Source organism: Somniosus microcephalus, chromosome 6 (assembly GCF_052327205.1).
Source record: "Somniosus microcephalus isolate GS21.2 chromosome 6, FLI_Smic_1.0, whole genome shotgun sequence".
Classification (NCBI taxonomy): domain Eukaryota; kingdom Metazoa; phylum Chordata; class Chondrichthyes; order Squaliformes; family Somniosidae; genus Somniosus; species Somniosus microcephalus.
Window position 1 is genome coordinate 44010208 of NC_140992.1, and position 21114 is coordinate 44031321.

At 44.6% G+C, this 21114-nt stretch overlaps 1 protein-coding gene across 1 annotated transcript in view; it reads left to right on the top strand.

The window, feature by feature from the left end:
• The first annotated feature begins 11046 nt into the window (after positions 1-11046).
• The window catches only part of prss56 (serine protease 56), a 48427-nt gene continuing 38359 nt past the window's right edge, over positions 11047-21114 (top strand). The window contains exons 1-5 of the mRNA XM_085990103.1: positions 11047-12477; positions 16244-16444; positions 17590-17643; positions 18967-19153; positions 20650-20758. Coding sequence (XP_085846229.1) covers positions 12294-12477; positions 16244-16444; positions 17590-17643; positions 18967-19153; positions 20650-20758 — 735 coding nt within the window. The 5' untranslated portion in view covers positions 11047-12293. The remainder of the gene's footprint in view (positions 12478-16243; positions 16445-17589; positions 17644-18966; positions 19154-20649; positions 20759-21114) is intronic.

Genomic DNA, 21114 nt, shown 5'->3' on the forward strand with positions numbered 1-21114 from the left:
ATACCTTAAAAAATCCAGGGCATCAAAAAATGGCTGTCAGACCTCGTGACAGGAGACAAAAGGACAGCCTGCTTGTGTGTCTGCAAAGGATTTGAAAAAAAACACCAGCCTGTGCGAAATGCATGAAGTACTTGAGACTGTTAATCAACTGCAGTTTAGGAAGTTTCAAACCGCAGGACAAAGGGGTAGTGTTAATTATTAAGAGTATAAGTTTTAAGTATGGTACCGTTCCAGAGTTGTATTATGTGAGCCAAGGTCGCGGGACCTGATTACACTCCCCCGAGCCAGGGGACCTGGCAAGATGTTCTTTTTAAAGTCTTTTTCAGAGTTCCGGAAGGTACAGAGGACCATCGTGTCTTTGGATGTTCGGGAAAGGAAGCACCCCTAGCCCACGAAGGGAGGGGTCTGCAGGAGGCAGATGTCCACAGCATTTAAACTGTTATTGGAAATTCAATTAAGATTAAGAGTTTACAAAAAGCTCGTTAATTATTTTATATCTTGTATTACGTACTGGTCCCAACTCCAAAGGAAATAATGTGTAAGTTTGGTTCCTAACTGTGAGATTGTACTACCTGTTTAGAGTTAATTGAAAATTTTGCGTATGCCTATGAATTGTTGTGTATGTAGATTGTGAAAGTTTGAAATACATCTATGGCTGAAGAATGGTGCCGTTTATTGAAGTATCAGGCATTGCATTAAAAAAAAAGGGAAGCTCGGTTCTTCCATTTGTATTTTTAACAGATATGTTTTGGCTTGGTGGTAATCCCATTGAAGATGTTGTATCGTGTTAAAACTATGTCACAAATGGTGCAGGGGCATTGGACCCCCTCCATGCTTGAATTATTGTGAATACTCAGTGGTGCAGGGGCATTGGACCCCCTCCGTGTTTGAATTATTGTAACTAACCTTGTTTTTCTGTCGATAGATGTCTACCGTGTACTGCGATTCTCTCTGGGTAGGGGAGATGTCGGGGGATCAAAGATAGATATAGATGAGTATAAGGGAAGGTTGTTTGTGGGGGGTCAGAAATTATTGCTCACCTTTGGATAGGATACTACAAGCAAGTTTTAGTATCCGATGGGGGACTGTAAGGTTTCGCAAGAATTTCAAAAATCTCTACAGCTCCAAAGACTTTTTTTGATTAAAGAAAACCTGGGTGGAATACCTTAAAAATCCAGGGCATCAAAAAATGGCTGTCAGACCTCATGGCAGGAGACAAAAGGACAGCCTGATGTGTGTCTGCAAAGGCTTTGAAAAAAAACACCAGCCTGTGCGAAATGCATGAAATACTTGAGACTGTCAATCAACTGCAGTTTAGGAAGTTTCAAACCGCAGGACAAAAGGGTTGTTTGTTTACAGAACCCTCTACAATGTTGACAAAGGCTTAAGTACTTAAAGCTGTCAATCAATTGCAGTTGGACTGACAATGGGTTTGTTTACAAACCACTTAGTGCTATTGACTATTTATTTGTCCACCACTTGAGATATCAGTAAGACATTTAAACTGAGCGAATACCAGTTTAAACGAATGGGGAATACATTAAAACCCATCACAGTCAATGGGGACAGATCAATTCCCTTATGTATAGCCCAGATACATCCGGATTTGGGCGCGAAGATTATGGCTCCCAATGGGTATAAAATAGCCTCTCAGGAAGCTATCTCTCTCTCTCTGCCACCTCACCTCCGTGCTCTGCCTGCAGGAAGAACTCAACAGCCCGCCCAAAGAAGTGGAATACCAGCAGTTACTTTTAAATACTGGGGTATCTCTACTTCGGGGTGGTGAAGAATCTAAGACCGCAAGGGCACGGAGCAGGCGTTCTCTGGTGAGCATAGATTTTCTGGCCCATCACAAGGCAATCGAGATAGGTATTAGGGGTGGGAATTTTGTTAAATTGTAATTTTAGTCAATTTTCCCTCGATGTGTCCGTTTTCTCCTCCCCTGCTAAGTAAAAGTGTGCAGTATTAAGTAAAAGAGTGTTGTACTAAGCAAAAGAGTGCTGTAGTAAGCAAAAGTGTACTGTATTAAGTAAAAGTGCTGTATTAAGCATAGGTGTGCTGTATTGATTATTTTCAATTTACTTCTTTTTATTTCAATAAATACTGGTCTTCTTTGCACCCAACCATGAGTCTCGTTTTGTCTACATCACTGCTGAATAAGTCCGGCGGTCAGAACCAGAAAGGGGAGCGATTCGAAACCACACAGGGCTCTGGAGCAGCTCAGATACTTCTGACTGGTCAGAGACAATAACCCCAGTATACCCCCTTAATTTCTACACTTCTCCTCCTTCCCCCTCCCGCAACTGACCCAGTTACTGACCCTGGCAAATAGTCTGGGTCCGCTAACTTTAAATATCCTGGGTGGACCCCTTGACAGTATTTTTTGGATTGGGAGCTCGCCATTGTGGGGTGGGAAATTACATGATGCTGCAGCATTTAAATGCCTACAGAAGCTGAAAGGGCCAGGCATCAGCAATCTATAGTTTTTAGAATGTCAGATGCTCCAACAATAGGCCTTCTTGAAAAATGGCACAAAAACACTTATGAGACATCTAGTCAATTTACCCGACATTACACTCACTGAGCCTCCCAGGCCGCCTGCCTTTTCTGCGGCCTGGAGGAGTCCGAGTTCCACGTATACACGGAATGTGAGAGGTTGCAGCCCCTCTTTCATTATTTGAAGGGGCTGCTCCTCGATTTTTGGCTGCACTTCAGTCCCACGCTCCTGATCTTTGGACACCCGGTGCAGAGGGGAGTGGGCAGATCGGAGGACCTCCTTGTAGGACTGCTCCTGGGCCTGGCCAAAATACCCATTAACTGGTCCAGGCAGCGGGTGGTCGAGTGGGTCGTTCGGCCCGATTGCCTGCCTCTCTTCTGCGGCCATGTTCGCGCCTGGGTGGCCCTGGAGATGGAGCACGCGGTGTCCACCGGCCCGCTTGAGGCCCTCCGCGACCGGTGGGCGCCGCGGGGACTGGAGTGCATCATCACACCGGCCAATTAAATTTTAATTTAATTTGTTAAGGTTCCTTTAAAGTTTTATTAGTTACAGTCAATTTTGTTTAATCACCCAACTAAAAGAGTACACTCACTAAGCCAAGCCCTAACCTGCTGCTCCCCAAACTGCTGCTGCAATCTTCAGCCAGAATTGGCTTTTTAAAGGCTGCACTCTAATTTCCAAGCACCCCCAATGCATTACATCTGTTTTACATGGGATTTACACAAATGACTCCTCCAATGCATATGCAAATGAGCTGACCTGTGAAATTCTGGTGCAAACTGCCCCGCAGACTATTGCAGGTGCAACTAATCTCTCATTGGTGCAAATCACTCTATGGAAATTCAGGATCCAAGTGTCAGCAGGCTTTTCCATCATGGTGGCAGCACAGCTGAGATGTGTAGACCTACTTCAGTGACTGAAGGTGACACAATGCACCACAAGAGAGATGGCCAGCATAACAAGTCAGTGTAGAGATAATTATATTATTCTTTTTGACAGAAAATACACAAGTCAGAGGACAAAAGCTGCATATAGTCTAATGTATTCTTTTGGCTGTGCACCTGTAGGGACCAATTCATGGTCTTGTAAGCAATAGCCAGGACCACAGAGTCTGAGAAAATATCAGTTTTATTAAAGAACTTACTGATTTGGAAATGGAAAGTTATTATGAATAACACTATAAACAATTTGAGATATATTTAACTTCTGTATACAAGAAAATTAAAGCCAAGATGTTCCAAAGCTGCAAATTTTTTGTTCCACATTCTGTTTATTGTTAATCACTGGCTGACATTTGTAACATGTATAAAATTAAAAGCTTTTTCCTTCAATATTGTTCAATGATTTACTATAAAGTTTAAGATGTAGTGTAATTTAACGACAGCATTTCTACTTCAAAGCCTTCTGAGTATTATTTCCACGTAAATCATTACAATGACCAACTGGTTGTTCTATTATGTCTTGGTGATTACGTAAAGTTTGGAATATGAAATGTTTCTAGTGTTCATTTGAAGTGCCTCTTTAAAGCAGTTGACCCCTAGTAATTAATTATATATGTGTGTTTCAGATCAGGCTAGCATGCTTAATGATTTGTTCGCCTTCTTTTTTCCTGCAGAATATTCCCTTGGACAAAAGTGATCCAAACTGACAATATTTTATTCTCGAAGACAAAAGCGTGAAAATGATCAATGTGAGCGCCCAGGCTCTTGATCATTAGTTTAGCTTTGATGCTGCCGTTTGGGCTGTGTTCGGAGCACAATGCAGCTATTCAGAGGAGGACAGACACCCCACAATCAGCCAGCTCTACAAACTCCACTCTCTGCAGTAATGAATTCAACTGTTTGTCTGTAATTCATGGGAAACTCCTGCTCCCCTTCAGCCTATATATATAAAACTCTGCACTCCCCACTGTCATCTAAACCAGTCCAAAGCAAACTTCAGCAACAAAAAATAAGACTTCCCAGCCGAAAGGAACCAGTGTCTCAAGAGTTTGTAAAAAATCTGAAGGAAATTTAGAATCAAACTTCACTGAAGTTTATGAGGAGGATGTTGTTCTATTTCTTACTGGCTGTGGACATTAGCTTGGCTGTTCCACTGAACAGAGATGTATACAAACTGCCACCCAGCGCCTTGGAAGGTGAGACTATCCTTCATTATATGACACTGCACACACACACTGACATATAAATGATGCTGTGCATTTATAAAAACTTTAATTATAACTGTTACGTGTACAAGAATGCATATGGACTATTTGCACATGCACACATATGTACATTCATTTGTGCATGCATACAGGACTAAAAACAAAGTTTTCCACGTACCAGAAGTATTTGTGAACATGTATATTTTTTGACTGCTGCCAGTGCTCATATATTGAATATACAAGCTGTAAGCAATTCAACACACGTAAACTAATACTGTAAATGTGGAAATACAGCTGATCTTTTAAAGCACTTACACATGACTGTATACAAATGTGAACACAGTAGATATAAACATTGCACACAAATACGGAAACGTCCAGCGAGTGGTTGCAGTACAGGTATTTAGAAATACTTGTGTTTATTCTCACAAAGTAAGTCAATCAGATATGCCCCTGTCTGCTATGCATATTTGTAAGGACCCACATTTCAGTCAGATATTCAGAGGTAGAAAGCTACAAGGGAGGTGGGAAAAAGTGAATGTACGGATGGGTTGTGTAGTTACCATCTTGGAACTGAAAAGGAATTATTAATACCTAAAAAAAACAGGGAACCATAACACATTCTGAGAAAGCTACTACTCGAGCCCTGAGGTATTTGAGACATGTGTGAAAGCAGGAAGGGGTTTGTTCGATTCTTAGGCAGTATAAAGAACAGTAAACTTTCCGACTGAAAGTGAGACTCGGGGCCACATTTGATATGCGCGATTATTTAGATTATCACAGATAGATGTTACTAGTCAATCCTTTATTAGTAATGTCACTCTATCAAAAGCATCCCTCACATTTAGTCCCTGAGCTAATGTTCCCTCTTTGTTGATGTAGGAATAATTCTGATTAGGCTGTGTGTTGTACATCAGACTGATTGCACAGTGTTTGGGGTCAGGTGGGTTTGCAGAGAGGATGTTGACCATATTTGTTGCTAAGTAGTAAGATTTGATCATGTAAAAATATCTCACGTTTTGAATAGTTCAGGGAACGACGCTATTTAGGACTATGGTTTAGTGACACATGGAATTGATTTTGTGACACCAATGTAAACTTTAAGCTGATGAAAATCGAAGTTTTGGAACAGAACAGAAAACCGATTTTAGCAGGCAGTGAGTTGATGATGTCACCAAATGACATTAATTGGTGTCCATTTGGAAAATTTTAACAACTTTCCAACCCTAATTAATTATTTTGTGAAAAAATGTAGGGGCGCCTTGATTTATCATCAATATTTTCATTCTTAACTCAGTTATTGGAGCTCTATGATTACAAGTGAAACTGAGATGAGAATATGGAAAGGAAAATCGGCCGGGGTGTATAACAGGCGGCCAGTGCCCAAAGTGAAAACCACCCCTTATCTGTCTGGTTTTGGTCGCCTTAATTTAGGAAGCAAGTCAAGTCCACAGAAAGGGTACTGAATAGATTTTCTAAGAAGAAAACAGAGATGAGAGGCTTAGTTGTGAGAAGAGACTAGAGAAACTGGTACTGTTTTCACTACAACAAAGAAGATTAAGAGGAGATCTGGTAGAGGCGTTCAAAATGATGAGGGGTTACATAGTTAAAAACTAATTCCACTGGTCAGTGAGTCAGAAACTAGAGGGCATAAGAACATAAGAAATAGGAGCAGGAGTAGGCCATTTGGCCCCTCGAGCCTGCTCTGCCATTCACTAAGATCATGGCTGATCTTCTACCTCATCTCCACTTTCCTGCACTATCCCCATATCCCTTGATTCCCTTAATATCCAAAAATATATTGATCTGTGACTTGAATATACTCAACGACTGAGCAACCACAGCCCTCTGGGGTAGAGAATTCCAAAGATTCACCACCCTCTGAGTGAAGAAATTTCCCCTCATCTCAGTCCTAAATGGCTGGTCCCTTATTCTGAGACTGTGGCCCCTGGTTCTAGACTCCCCAGACAAGGGAAACATCTTCCCTGCATCTACCCTGTCAAGCCCTGTAAGAATTTTGTATGTTTCAATGAGATCACCTCTCATTCTTCTAAACTCCAGAGAATATAGGCCTAGTCTACTCAATCTCTCCTCATAGGACAATCCCCCCATCCCAGGAATCAGTCTGGTGAACCTTCGCTGCACTCCCTCTATGGCAAGTATATCCTTCCTTAGATAAGGAGACCAAAACTGTACACAATACCCCAGATGTGGTCTCACCAGGGCCCTATATAATTGCAGTAAGACATCTTTACCCTTATACTCAAATCCTCTTGTAATAAGGCCAACATATCATTTGCTTTCTTAATTGCAGTGACATATATTTAAAATCATTACCAAAAGAAAGCGAGAGCTTAGGAGAATTTTTTTATGCAGAGGGATGTTAGGAAATAGAATGCCCTATCAGAAACAGTGGTAGAAGCAGAATCCATAGTCGCTTTTAAAAGAGAACCAGATGCATGCTTAAAAAACAAAAAGATAGAGGGTATGGGAAAGGGCAGGGGGATGGGACTAAGTGGATAGCTCTTTCAGAGAGCAGGTACAAGCAACCAAATGGCCTCCTACTGCGCTGTAAGATTCAAAGGCCTAGAAATCCGATAAAGCCCGAAAACGGACTGAGCCACCGTGGAGCGAGGCTAACTTGCGCCCGTAAAACAAGCACAGGCAGCACCATTATTTTTGTGCTGCCTGCTGATTCGAATGAGTGCAGTGCACAGCCTAGCGTGCAATGCGTTGCTTCAGGCTGTGCGCTCAGCAGGAGGCCTATTGCTTCGTGGCCGTTGCGCCCCTGGACCGAGGCAACGTTTTCTTAAAGCTAGGCTGTCATTTTAGAAAACAGGCTCGATCCCTTAAAGGGGAACTGCCTTCTAAAATAAAAAAAACTTTTAAAAATAGGCAGTCTTTAGCCCTTAGAGCTCAACTGCCTTCTGCAAAAAAAAGAAAAACATTAAAAATAATCCAAAATGGCATTCTTCAGCTCTTAAAGCTGAACTGCGTCTGCACATAAACAAAATGGTAAAAGTGCTTCAGCACTAACATAAATGGTTCAACAGGCCAGGGAAAGGGCACCCAGGGTCTCGCGCAAAGTAGTCCAGCTTTGTACAAGGGATCAGCACTGGAAGAGCGGTCCTCTACCCACAGGGGCCAGGAGGCCCTCCAGAAAGAAGGATGTGGGACCAAATCACTGAGGCCATCACTACCAGCAGTGTCACCCCCACGAGCTGGCTCCAATGCCCAAAGAAGTTTCATGACCTCAGACCGGTGGTCAAGGTCAGTGAATGCATCTTCAAAAGCCGTCTCCTACCAACTGCACCACTAGCCTCATACACTGTTCAATGCACAACCCCACCCCCCATCACTCACCCACCAAGAATCTCTACCAAACACGAGGCACACCTCACATTCCTAGCTTCACCTCACCCCCTTGGAGGAGACGGTGCTGGCCATTCTTGGCAGGGGCATGGCTGAGCCCTTGGCCAGTGAAGAGGGTGAAAGAATACAAGATGCCAGTATCCTCATACATTATCCTCCTTCTCACATCTCACTTCCCCCTCATCCCACAATCTCTTCTGATATACAAGCTGCGCACGATGTAAGCATGCATCTCTTGCTTTCCCGCCCTCCCCTCACCACAACCCTACACATGTGCGTTCCTCATTTCAGACACCCAAGAAATCCAGCCTGTCCAGCCAGTGGTTGACCAAGAAGAGGGAGAGGAGAATGAAGAAGAAAAAACACCGTCATTCGATTTGACACTCCCAGCTACCAGCTCCTCCAGGTCGTCCCATCTACTGTGTCCCCCACTGAAAGTCAGCAGCCATGCTGCAGTCACTGGGGTAGTACTGTGTGACATCAGTAGGATAGGCAAAGGCACATACAAGACAGTGACTAAGGGAATGCACAAGGGTGATTAGTTGATTTTTTGGCGTAATATTGGATGCATATATGGATAAAGTCAGATTGAAAAGTTTGCTTTGTGGTGGCTTTTATTTCTGCATTGTGGCCAAGAGGACGTTGTGATGGTCAGTAACAGGGGGAAGGGAAGGCATGGGACTAATGTTGAAAGGGGAATTGGGGTTGTGGTCACTGGTACATCAGGCAGATGATTCCATCCCGGATATCCCAGCCAGAAAGGGGCTGTCAGGGTTGCATCCTTCCTTCTGCTTCCTCCTCTTCCCTCTCCATGTGTCCCCCAGGGCTGTGAGCAAGTGATCTTCCCAACGACAAAATACTGTAGATGCTGGAAATCTGAAATAAAAGCAGAATACGCTTGAAATACTCAGCAGGTCAGGCAACACCTCAAGCTGAAACATGAACTCTGTTTCTCTCTCCACATATGCTGTGTGACCTGCTGAGTATGTCCAGCATTTTCTGTCTTCTCGGAGGCCTTTCTTTACCATCCGAAGCCTTGCAAAGGGCCAGCAACACTCCCTGCACACTTTAACAACTTTTCAAATGTATTGCACCAAGCCACCACTTCAATAAAATATTTTTAGAAGTCCAAAAACTGAAATCCAAACTCACCTGAAAGATGTTTGTGTCCCTTTAAGAAGTGCTGACAGCGTTTCTGCAGGGCTGCTACACGCACGTTCTTCTGTGCATAGTTTGGAGAGGGCGTTATGCTGTGCGGCGACGTCGAAAATAGCAGTCCTGGCGTCAAATCAGGTGTTGCACGCCGATTGTCTTCACGATCTGCTCATTTAAATTTGCGAGGCCAGCGCTGGCGACAGCAGCGCTATGGCCCTCACCAAAATGGCGGCAGGCATTTTTTGAAGAAATACGGCGCAAACTCATGAAGTTAAGGTAGGGAATATCGAGGACAATGATTCTATGTAGAAGGTGGTTATGGGAGTGTTATAAATTGCAGGGGAGGGAATGGGGCAATCTACTGAAATGTAGGAAGGGTTATGGAGAAAACTGGGGTGGTGGTTTATGAAATCTGAAGGATCCTGAGGAGAGGCAGATCAAAGTTTATGCAGGTCTGGTGAAATATTATTGGGCTTGATGCAGGAGTTTGGTGAGATGCTGTTATGGAGGAACCGTTTATGGAAGAGCAGTCTGAGTCACAGATTAGAGGACAGATTCATGGAGGAGTTCAATGGAGGGTGGGAGATATTCCTGTAATGTACCTTTCACCAATTTTACGGAGTGTTGATGATAGTAAAAGTGATTTGGCTAGGATAAAGCTTCTAGATCAGGGGTGGGCAATTATTTGAGCTGGAGGGCCATTTAACAAGTTTTGGCGTGCCATTGAGGGTCGCACACCAATGTTCCCCATAAGGTGCGCAGCCACGCAGTTATGCACCAATCGCAAGGTCCCGTGCAGGCCGCTCACTACCTCCTGCAGGTGGAAGAGATGCTACGCATGCACGGCCGCAAAGCAAATTTAAAGGGACCGCGCACAAAAAATAATTAGAGGGAACATTGCATAAACATAAAAATTGTATAAACATAAACATAAATTCAGATAGAAGTCAGATACTATCTTAAATACACAAAATGTAGTGTAAAATAGTAATATATTCCGTTATTAAATGAATGAAGTGATTGATCGATCGATCGATTACATGTTGTACTGAGAGGACTCGGAGTGTGGGGTGAGTTCAGGGCTGGGAGTGTGGGGTGAGTTCAGGGCTGGGAGAGTGGGGTGAGTTCAGGGCTGGGAGAGTGGGGTGAGTTCGAGGCTCGGACTGTGTGGTGAGTTCAGGGCTCGGAGTGTGGGGTGAGTTCAGGGCTGGGAGTGTGGGGTGAGTTCGAGGCTCGGAGTGTGGGGTGAGTTCAGGGCTGGCAGTGTGGGGTGAGTTCAGGGCTGGGAGTGTGGGGTGAGTTCAGGGCTGGGAGTGTGGGGTGAGTTCGAGGCTCGGAGTGTGGGGTGAGTTCAGGGCTCGGAGAGTGGGGTGAGCTCAGGGCTCAGAGAGTGGGGTGAGTTCAGGGCTCGGAGTGTGGGGTGAGTTCAGGGCTCGGAGTGTGGGGTGAGTTCAGGGCTGGGAGTGTGGGGTGAGTTCGGGGCTGGGAGTGTGGGGTGAGTTCAGGGCTGGGAGTGTGGGGTGAGTTCGGGGCTGGGAGTGTGGGGTGAGTTCGGGGCTCGGAGTGTGGGGTGAGTTCGGGGCTGGGAGTGTGGGGTGAGTTCGGGGCTCGGAGTGTGGGCTGAGTTCGGGGCTGGGAGTGTGGGGTGAGTTCGGGGCTCGGAGTGTGGGCTGAGTTCGGGGCTGGGAGTGTGGGGTGAGTTCAGGGCTCGGAGAGTGGGGTGAGCTCAGGGCTCAGAGAGTGGGGTGAGTTCAGGGCTCGGAGTGTGGGGTGAGTTCGGGGCTCGGAGTGTGGGGTGAGTTCGGGGCTGGGAGTGTGGGGTGAGTTCGGGACTCGGAGTGTGGGGTGAGTTCGGGGCTCGGAGTGTGGGCTGAGTTCGGGGCTGGGAGTGTGGGCTGAGTTCAGGGAGAGGAAATACGCAGCACCGGTCTATTTCTTCGGTAAAACTAAGAGTCGCCGAGATGAGCAGCCATGATCCGACGGAGGAGGAGCGTGCAGTGCACCCCCACCAGCCAGCGATGAGCGGTGGATTTGGCAGGTTTTGGAAAAAGGAGTCAGAGCGGGAGAGAGTCGCAGACAGATGTTAGATTGGTTCCGAGACACAAAAGGGAAGCAGATCTGCATCAGACATATAGCAGCAGTTCCGGCAGCTTTAATTTAAAAATTTTTTATTTTGCCCACCCCTGTTGTAGATTGTCTAAAGGTTACAGTTTAATAGGCAACCTAAATAGCAGCCCATTGTGGGTGGGAATAGCTCGGCTGGCAATAGTGATGTTACAATTTGGCTCAGCATTGCTGGGCTAAGGAGTGGAAAATCTCTGCACCAGATGAATATCCAGCTATGATGCTCTGTGGTCGAATAGCCTGTTGACACTCAAGGCTCAAATAATAAGTGACTACTTGGTTCAGGTACCAGCAGGAGCCCAGCACTCATGAATCCAGACCCCAGGCTGAGTCAATGCCTTTTTAAAAGCTGGACAGAAATTAATAATGGAGTAGTTCAAAAATTATATGCATGCCCTTAACAAAAGAATGAATGATAAAAAAAAGAATCATCCTAGATACACTGGAAAATCCACAGTTAAAATAATTTTAAAAAAATTATTTCAAATACACACTTTAAATAAATGTTTACATTTATAGGTGTTCATACTATTTTCAATAAAAGGAAACAGCTAAAGCAAAACTCTAAAAACAGCCCAAAGTAAAATACTACAGTCGGAAAAATGAGTGACAGGCCTAGAGGGATACAAGCAGGAGGTCCATGGAAATGGATCTGTTCTGTCATATGGACAGTCATGCTATAATGAGCTGAAAACGATAAAGTGTCTTGATTGGTATATTCAGAATAACACTAAGCTTTCTAAGTGCATCACCTTTCAGTTTAAAAAACAAACTTTGTGAAACATCACTAGAATAAAATAAAGACTTGCATTTCTATAGCGCCTTTCATGACCTCTGGACGTCCCAAAGCGCTTTACAGCCAATGAAGTACTTTTGAAGTGTCGTCACTGTTGTAACGTGGGAATAACGGTATCAGTGCAGAACTTCAGTATTTCACACAGCCTGCCATAATGTTTTTAAATAATTGTTGAAACTGAGCAAATTATTTTGGTAAACAAAATGTTTTTTTCCTGTGTGTGTGTAGAGTTGTCTAGCAAAGGTACAATAATTTTGGAAGCAGCCTTGAAGAATGCATTATTATTGCTGGATGAAGCGCTCAAGAACAGAAATCTACACTTGAAAGAATGCAACTACTGCACAGCGTGCCTGTTTAAGAACTGCGGCAACAGGGCAGCTCAGTGTGGTAGGTGAAACCCTTGACAATATAATCCTTGCATCGCTGACAAGACCAGTAAGTGTGTGAGACAGCCTGAGGGGGGTTTTGTGTATGAAAGCAAACCAAAATTAATGAAGAATGAAATCATATAAAGTCAACTGATGACCTATAATTTTTTGTGCTTATAAAATAACTGGGTGCTCTTGTCTGTGCTGAGTTAACTGTTCTCAACTGTGGCTACAGTAGGGGCACTACAATTAGCATCAGTGCCCAGGTTACAGAAGAAAGAATTGGCCAGAAATCTTTACGCAATTAAATGTACTGGAAGTGAGTCTATAGCGGACACTGGGTAAGGACATGATCAGACTTGGTTGTGATGCCCCCGTGGATAAAACAGCCAGCCAAGAGTCACCGGGGCTGACTCATTGGGCACAGCATGCCCCTGCGCCAGAATGATCTGGATTTCTAGCATCAGCAGTGCATAATAGAGTGCCAATACATTCAGTGCTGTAGGATATTTTGTCAGGGGGAGGAGGAGCACAGTGCCACAGCAACATTGGCCTCTTGAGGCCAAATTACAGCTGCAGGTAAGCTCGGTGACAGTATGGGAAGGTCATGGACAACAGGAAAACAACTTCTAAATCACCCTGCTCATGTTTCCCAGGCACTCCGGTGGTACTATGGGAAGCAAGCCTCATTTAAATAGGAAATGGGGTCTCACTGAACCGTGAGCACATTTCACTTCTAAGGGCTCTATACACTGACTGTACAGTTGGCGTGTATTATAAGAACATACAAACATAAGAATTAGGTGCAGGAATAAGCCATACAGCCCCTCGAGCCTGCTCTGCCATTCAATGAGATCATGGCTGATCTTCAACCTCAACTCCACTTTCCCGCCCGATCTCCATATCTCTTGATTCCCCTAGAGTCCAAAGATCTATCCATCTCAGCCTTGAATATTCCCAACGTTTCAACATCCACAGAACTTTGTGGTAGAGAATTCCAAAGATTCACAACCCTCTGAGTGAAGAAATTTCTCCTCATCTCAGTCATAAATGGCTGACCCCTTATCCTGAGACTGTGCCCCCTAGTTCTAGACTCTCCAGCCAGGGGAAACAACCTCTCAGCATCTACCCTGTCAATCCCCCTCAGAATCTTACATGTTTCAATGAGATCACCTCTCATTCTTCTAAGTTCCAGAGAGTATAGGCCCATTCCACTCAATTATGGAGTACTGAATAGACCTCAGTGCCTTGTAATGTCCACTCCTGGCACCTGAAGTGCACTGCTTTGGGTGCTAACACTTCACTATTCTGCCCCATCTGGGTTATTGTAAGGTAGATATCAACAAGATGATTTAAGTTCTGAGGTGCATCTGCAGGACATTGGACTGCTAGTCCAGTACCATAACCATTAGATTACGGTACCCACATAATATTACTTACTGAGCCTTGGCTTTAAACCTGGGCATTATTGGAGAAGTTGTTAATGGGGAGTGAGCGGGTGGTTGCTGCTGTATCGTAGCAAGATGAACAATTTTTGTGTCCGATGAGACAAAGTGTCCAATTAAAGAATCATTAACTTCTGAGCCAGTTCTGGTGGACTCCCGCCGTAACTTCAAATGTTGGCGATCCCCTGCCCTGGGCATTCTTTGGGACTCAGCATATGGATGGCACAGGTATTGGCTTACCCACTGACGGTTGTGAGACCCACCTAGGGGTCCAGGCCAGGTTTGAGGCCTCAATCGCCGAGTATCTAGCACTTATGTTGTTTTGGAAATTTTTAAAGCAGCTCCCTTTAAAGAGGCCCCGCAACATCTTGTTAGACATTCTGGGCTCTTTGGTGGAGGCCATCCTAGACTTAGTCTCCTGCCAAGACTTAACTTAGGGCCTTTCCCGGCAAGGCAAGTGGCCCAAAATTGATTTAGTTAAAATGGGCGAGCTGCCTGTGGTGGCGAGACTGGCACCAGCAGCTCTCCTGGATTATTTAGATGGGGTCCAAACATCGAACCTTTCAGTTTGGGCAGATGCTGAGGCTGCATCGCTGCCTTTGCACCTGACAAATTTCCACCCCAAAGTCCCTGATGATGTATATACATAAGCACTTGTACAGGGCTCTATCCAGCTTTGTCTGTAACTGCATGCTGAACAGAAGTGAAGAGTACAAGAAGGTTCCTGTGTTATAACCATGTTCGTCCTTTGAAGTTCAAGCAAAATCTTTGACGATGACAACACCCATCAGGTATGATGACACTGAGCATCAATGAACCCAATGGCAATGGCACGGTGGCATAGTGGTTAGCACTGTTGCCTCACAGCGCCAGGGACCCGGGTTCGAATCCGGCCTCGGGTGACTGTCTGTGTGGAGTTTGCACATTCTCCCCGTGTTTGCGTGGGTTTCCTCCGGGTGCTCCGGTTTCCTCCCACAGTCCAAAGATGTGCGGGTTAGGTTGATTGGCTATGATAAATTGACCCTTAGTGTTAGGGGGATTAAATACGTGGGGTTACGGGGATAGGGTGGGATATGTGTTGGTGTAGGGGTTACGGGGATCGGGTGGGATATGTGTCGGTGCAGGCTCGATGGGCCGAAATGGCCTCTGTCTGCACTGTGGGGTTTCTGTGATTTCTGTGTGACACCAATGCTAAACCACAATTTACAATGGAGTCCATTTGTTTCGCAAGTATGGGAATAAACGGCTGTCTGCTTACAGCAAGTGATTCACAGATGCTGGAACACCCACCCCTACTAACGTGACTGTTGCAAACAACAAACTGGTCAGGAATGCTGATTGTGGAACTGGCATTTAAAATAGTTGTTTCTCTTCGGAAATCTCCTTTAACTTCACCAATTCTTAACTAAAGCTTCCTGTGATACAGACACACCAGGCTCGATTTTCACTGTGCCATGGAGTCGGGTTTGGAGGCGTGTGGGGGGTTAAATTCCCGAAATCGGGGGTCCCGACACCATCCCGCCCCCAACCCGCCTCCATGCCAATTTCATAGGAGGCGGGTACCCGCCCTGCACTGGGACCCGCCTACCCGAGACAGGAAGGGATTAGTGCCAATTAACTGCCTGTTAACAGGTAGTTAACAGGCAGTTTTTAGCCTAATCCCTATTTTGAAGCTTGAACTGTGGGAATCCCGACGGCTCCAAACCACGCCAAGTTGGAGGAGTCAGGCCGTCGGGTTGAAGGGCTTGGAGGGGTCGAGATGTCCGGTGTTCAGGTGAGTGATGTGTGCATGAGTGCAAAGATAAGTATGTTTGGTGTGTCTAAAGTGGTTAAATAAGTTTTATATACATTTTCCGCCCGCTGGGCGGGCTCAACAAGGTCAATCAAGTTAAAATTGCGTGGATTGGCCACATCTCGATGGAGGCGGGACTACAACCCCGAAAATTGTAGTCCCGCCTCCAACCCAACTTCTGAATGAAAATCCAGCCCACCATGTCTGAGTAGCCAATTTCTATACAGCACTGGGAAGTGGATTAGCACCACGGTTAAAAATAGATATGTACAAGATATTTATGACTAACAGCATAAAACTATTTTTGTCATAATGCACCACATAAGGAATTTCATCTGCTGGAGCGAAGAACAACTTTGTCAGCATTGTTCTTAGATACCATCTATTTCATTTTGCCTAAGATCAAAAGGAAAGATTTTATTCATATGGTGGGCAGGTCAGGTTCATGATCTAGTAAAATCTGGGTGTCTGCATTTCAAATATTGTTAATTTCTATGCCACCTTGCGTCACCATTGGTTAGTGCTTTCTTGTTTGCCTTGTTTTTTAGTTTCGGGGGTCATGCCTACCTCCGAGCCCAGCTGTGATACCATTTCAGCAGCACAGTTGATTGAACCTGAGTCTGAGCGTCAGTGGGAGCTGAGTAAGGCCTGTTGGTATTATCAGACGCACTGTCCTATAGGAGGGCTTGGGAAGGTAAGCTGTCTGAAACAGATGGAAGAGCGCTGTCACGCCCGGATACTTCAGTGCAGTAAGTATTAACTAACAAATACCAGTTTGCACCGAGTAGCTCTATATCAGGCACTTGGAGGGGTGGTTTGAACCTGTTTATATACAAGTCTTGTATATACCACTTATACTGCTGATCCCAATATTCACAATGGCTATAAATCAATATTTGCTCCAGTGAATGAACTCTATGTTGCACTTTTGGGAACATTTCTACAAAGACGATGATGTGAAACTAGTTTAAATAAAAAAAAGCACAATGGTCAGTGGGTACTACTGTCATTCACTCACTACAAGAATTGTAACAGTGGCACTACTGTCATTCACTCACTACAAGAACTGTAACAGTGGCACTACTGTCATTCACTCACTACAAGAACTGTAGCAGTGGCACTACTGTCATTCACTCACTACAAGAACTGTAGCAGTGGCACTACTGTCATTCACTCACTACAAGAACTGTAGCAGTGGCACTACTGTCATTCACTCACTACAAGAACTGTAACAGTGGCACTACTGTCATTCACTCACTACAAGAACTGTAGCAGTGGCACTACTGTCATTCACTCACTACAAGAACTGTAGCAGTGGCACTACTGTCATTCACTCACTACAAGAATTGTAACAGTGGTACTATTGCCATTCAATCACTATAAGAATTGTAACAGTGGCACTACTGTCATTCACTCACTACAAGAACTGTAGCAGTGGCACTACTGTCATTCACTCACTACAAGAACTGAAACAGTGGCACTACTGTCATTCACTCACTACAAGAACTGTAACAGTGACACTACTGTCATTCACTCACTACAAGAACTGTAGCAGTGGCACTACTGTCATTCACTCACTACAAGAACTGTAGCAGTGGCACTACTGTCATTCACTCACTACAAGAATTGTAACAGTGGTACTATTGCCATTCAATCACTATAAGAATTGTAACAGTGGTACTATTGCCATTCAATCACTATAAGAATTGTAACAGTGGTACTATTGCCATTCAATCACTATAAGAATTGTAACAGTGGTACTATTGCCATTCAATCACTATAAGAATTGTAACAGTGGTACTATTGCCATTCAATCACTATAAGAATTGTAACAGTGGTACTATTGCCATTCAATCACTAAGAATTGTAACAGTGGTACTATTGCCATTTACAGGTCAGACGGGCAACATGAAGAGTCTGAATTCTGTGCTAAACTCAGAGAGAAAAGGTAAGCATTAAATTCAGAATATTTGCAGTAAGGATGCAAGAATGTGGCTGCAACTAGTGATCTAGCTATTGGAATCAAAGGTCATATTGTATGGGAAGTACTGGTAAAATGGAAGTCTGCTTACTTGATATATCACAAGTCCCCTTGTTATCTCCTAGACTTTGGAAAATGGTCTATTAAACACTGACCTTAGGCTATAAATGACAGAACAAGTGTATTTATATAATAAATAGAGAAGTAAACAGCAGCTAGGACAAACAGCAGATTTTCAGTAATATACAGAACATAAATATTCCTCCTTGAATGTAGAAAGTAGTAAATGGACGGGCGAAATCTCAAAATAAAATTGGACCTGAGGTAGTGTCCCTTCACAATTAGTTTCCATGAGGTCTGGGTTCTAACTTCCCATAGAACATAGGAATATAGGAACAGGAGTAGGCCATTCAGCTCCTCGAGACTGTTTCGCCATTCAATTAGATCATGGCTGATCTGTATCTTAACTCCAGCTACCCGCCTTGGTTCCGTAGCCCTTAATACCCTTGCCTAACAAAAACCTATCGATCACAGTTTTGAAACTTTCAATTGACCCCTGACCTCAACAGCGTTTTGGGAGAGAGAGTTCCGGATTTCCACTACCCTTTGTGTGAAGAAGTGCTTCCTGACTTCACCCCTGAACGGCCGAGCTCTAACTTTAAGGTTATGCCCTCTTGTTCTGGACTCCCCCACCAGAGTTATTCTCTATCTACCCTATCAAATCCTTTAAAGATCTTAATCACCTCAATTAGATCACCCCTGAATCTTCTATACTCAAGTGAATACAAAACTCATCTATGCAACCTGTCCTCATAATTTAACCCTTTTAGCCCCGGTATCATTCTGGTGAATCTGCGCTGCACCCCCTGCAAGGCCAGTATATCCTTTCTGAGATGCTGTTCCCAGAACTGAACACAGTGCTATAAATGGGGTCTAACTGGAGCTTTTTATAACTGTATCATCACTTCACCCCATTGTATTCCAGCTCCCTTGAGATAAAGGCCAACATTCCATTAGCCTTTTTAATTAGTTTTGTATCTGTCCACTGCCTCTCTCTCTCTGATGGCCTTCCGGCCACCTACCTAAGATAAGTTACAACGTGCAAGAAAATCTCAAGCTTCAGTTGCTATTGTTGTGTAAAACCAGCATGTAAAAATGGGCTTTCAGTAACCTATACCAGGATGTGGGGTTGCAAATCCCTGATGTCATTGTGGCTGATGTGTGATTTTTTTTTTAGGGGTGTAGCAGCATTTGAGTATGTTTATGGAAGTTGTTTTTGTTTTCTTTCAGCCACTTGTGGCCAGAGAGCAGCAGCGTCCAACGATACCGTTGCCATGGGGAAGATTGTTGGTGGCAACAGAGCAGCTCCTGGGAGCTGGCCGTGGCTGGTGTTGTTAAAGCTGAATGGGAATGTGATGTGTGGAGGAGTGCTGGTGCAGGAGGCGTGGGTTGTGACGGCAGCACATTGCTTCACGGGGTGAGAATTGATCATAACCATCAGAAGTGAAATCACTGTGAATCAAAAGCCAAGAAAAAATATTAATTATTGACATCCTTGTCAATATTGTAAGTTGAATATTGTCATTTACCAGTGTGTTGACATTAACAAGTTTAAATGAGGGGGAGGGCCTGGCTGGCACTGGGGCAGTGGAGGCGATTTTAAACATACCCACCCCATGGAAATCGCCCAGGTTACTTACCCGCCCCAATGCCCCCAGGAGCAGACCTGCCGTTATTTTAACCTGCAGCACTGAGCAGGCGGCAAGGACACCCACCCAAAGCCGGCAGGGTCCTTTTTAACATATGCATCTCGGGTCCCGGTTACATAATCGCGGCCCTACTGCTATTTTTATTAGGAAGCATGAGTGGGAAGCGACAATGAATTTCCTGCCAGGTTAACCCAGTGAAGAAGTGGATCGAGCCAACAAGAGGATCAAAAAGGTAAGTTTACATTTTTTTTTAACTATCCTTCTGGGGCAGGAGGAACAACAGTGCTCCTCCAGGACCCACAAGGAAATATTAGGTCTCCCAAACTGCAATCTTCCCTCCCCTTCCCTTCCCTTCCCGATTGTGGGGACCTCCGTGGGACGGCTCGGCCCGGCAGTTGATCCCGCCACTTACCCAGTCTTGGAGGGCGGCCTCTGGGCCACTTGAACTTCCGCAGCTTCTTACTGACTTCCCACGTGGCATTTAAATGAGGCTTGGGAGTTAAAGTATCCTGGGCCTCTTTTGTGCTGCAGCAGGCGAGCTTTGAACTGACACCAAAACTCACCCACCAAAAACTGGCCCGCAATTACAATCAGGGCCAGTAAGTTAGAACAGTATCCTTTCCCTGTGAGAGCTGGGCTTGAATATAGCCCAGATTGAGGAGATGAAGGCCTCATCTCACTGGAAGCTGGTAACATTTACTTGATTTCATCCTTAGAGAACATAAGAATTAGGAGCAGGAGTAGGCCATATGGCCCCTCGAGCCTGTTCCGCCATTCAATAAGATCATGGCTGATCTTCTACATCAACTCCACTTTCCCGCCTTGTTCCCATATCTCTTGATTCCCTTAGTGGCCAAAAATCTATTGACCTCGGTCTTGAATATATTGAACAACTGAGCTTCCACAGCCCTCTGAGTGAAGACATTTCTCCTCATCTCAGTCCTAAATGGCTGACCACTTATCCTGAGACTATGAACCCTGGTTCTAGAGTCCCCAGCCAGGGGAAACAGCCTCTCAGCATTTACCCTGTCAAGCCCTGTAAGAATTTTGTACGTTTCAATGAGATCACCTCTCATTCTTCTAAGCCAAAGTGAGTATAGGCCTAATCTACTCAATGATGTGTATATCCAGGGGGTCGTGTGATATCACCAAATTCAACAAGTACTCAAAAAGTACTTCATTGGCTCTAGAGCACTTTGGGGCATCCTGAGGTCATGAAAGGCGCTATATAAATGCAAGCCTTTCCTTTTGCTTTTACCCTCAGGAACAGAAATGAGAATTACTGGCAAGTGGTCATTGGCGAATATGACTTGAAAAAGCAAGACACCGAAGAAAGAATTTTGCAAATCAACCGGATCATTACCCACCCCAAGGTAAAGTGGTTCAAAAGATGCACACTGAGTTCTATTGGCATTGAAATCTCTTTGGCCTCCACAGGGCTTAAAGCATAACAGGTATCTGGTTGTGAAATATGATGCCGCTGTTTTCTGCCTGCATCTGTCGAAAATACTCTTTTCTCCCACTGTCATTTCTAGAAGCACCAACATATAGTGCCAATAACGTAGAAAAAGTCCCAAGGTGCTTCACAGAATCAGTCAAAAATTGACACCGAGCCAAAGAAAGAGATATTAAGAGGGGTGACTAAACGCTTGGTCAGAGGTGGGTTTTAAACAGGGCCTTAAATAAATAAATAATTAGTGTGCAGGCTGATCCAGGTACACTGGGGGAA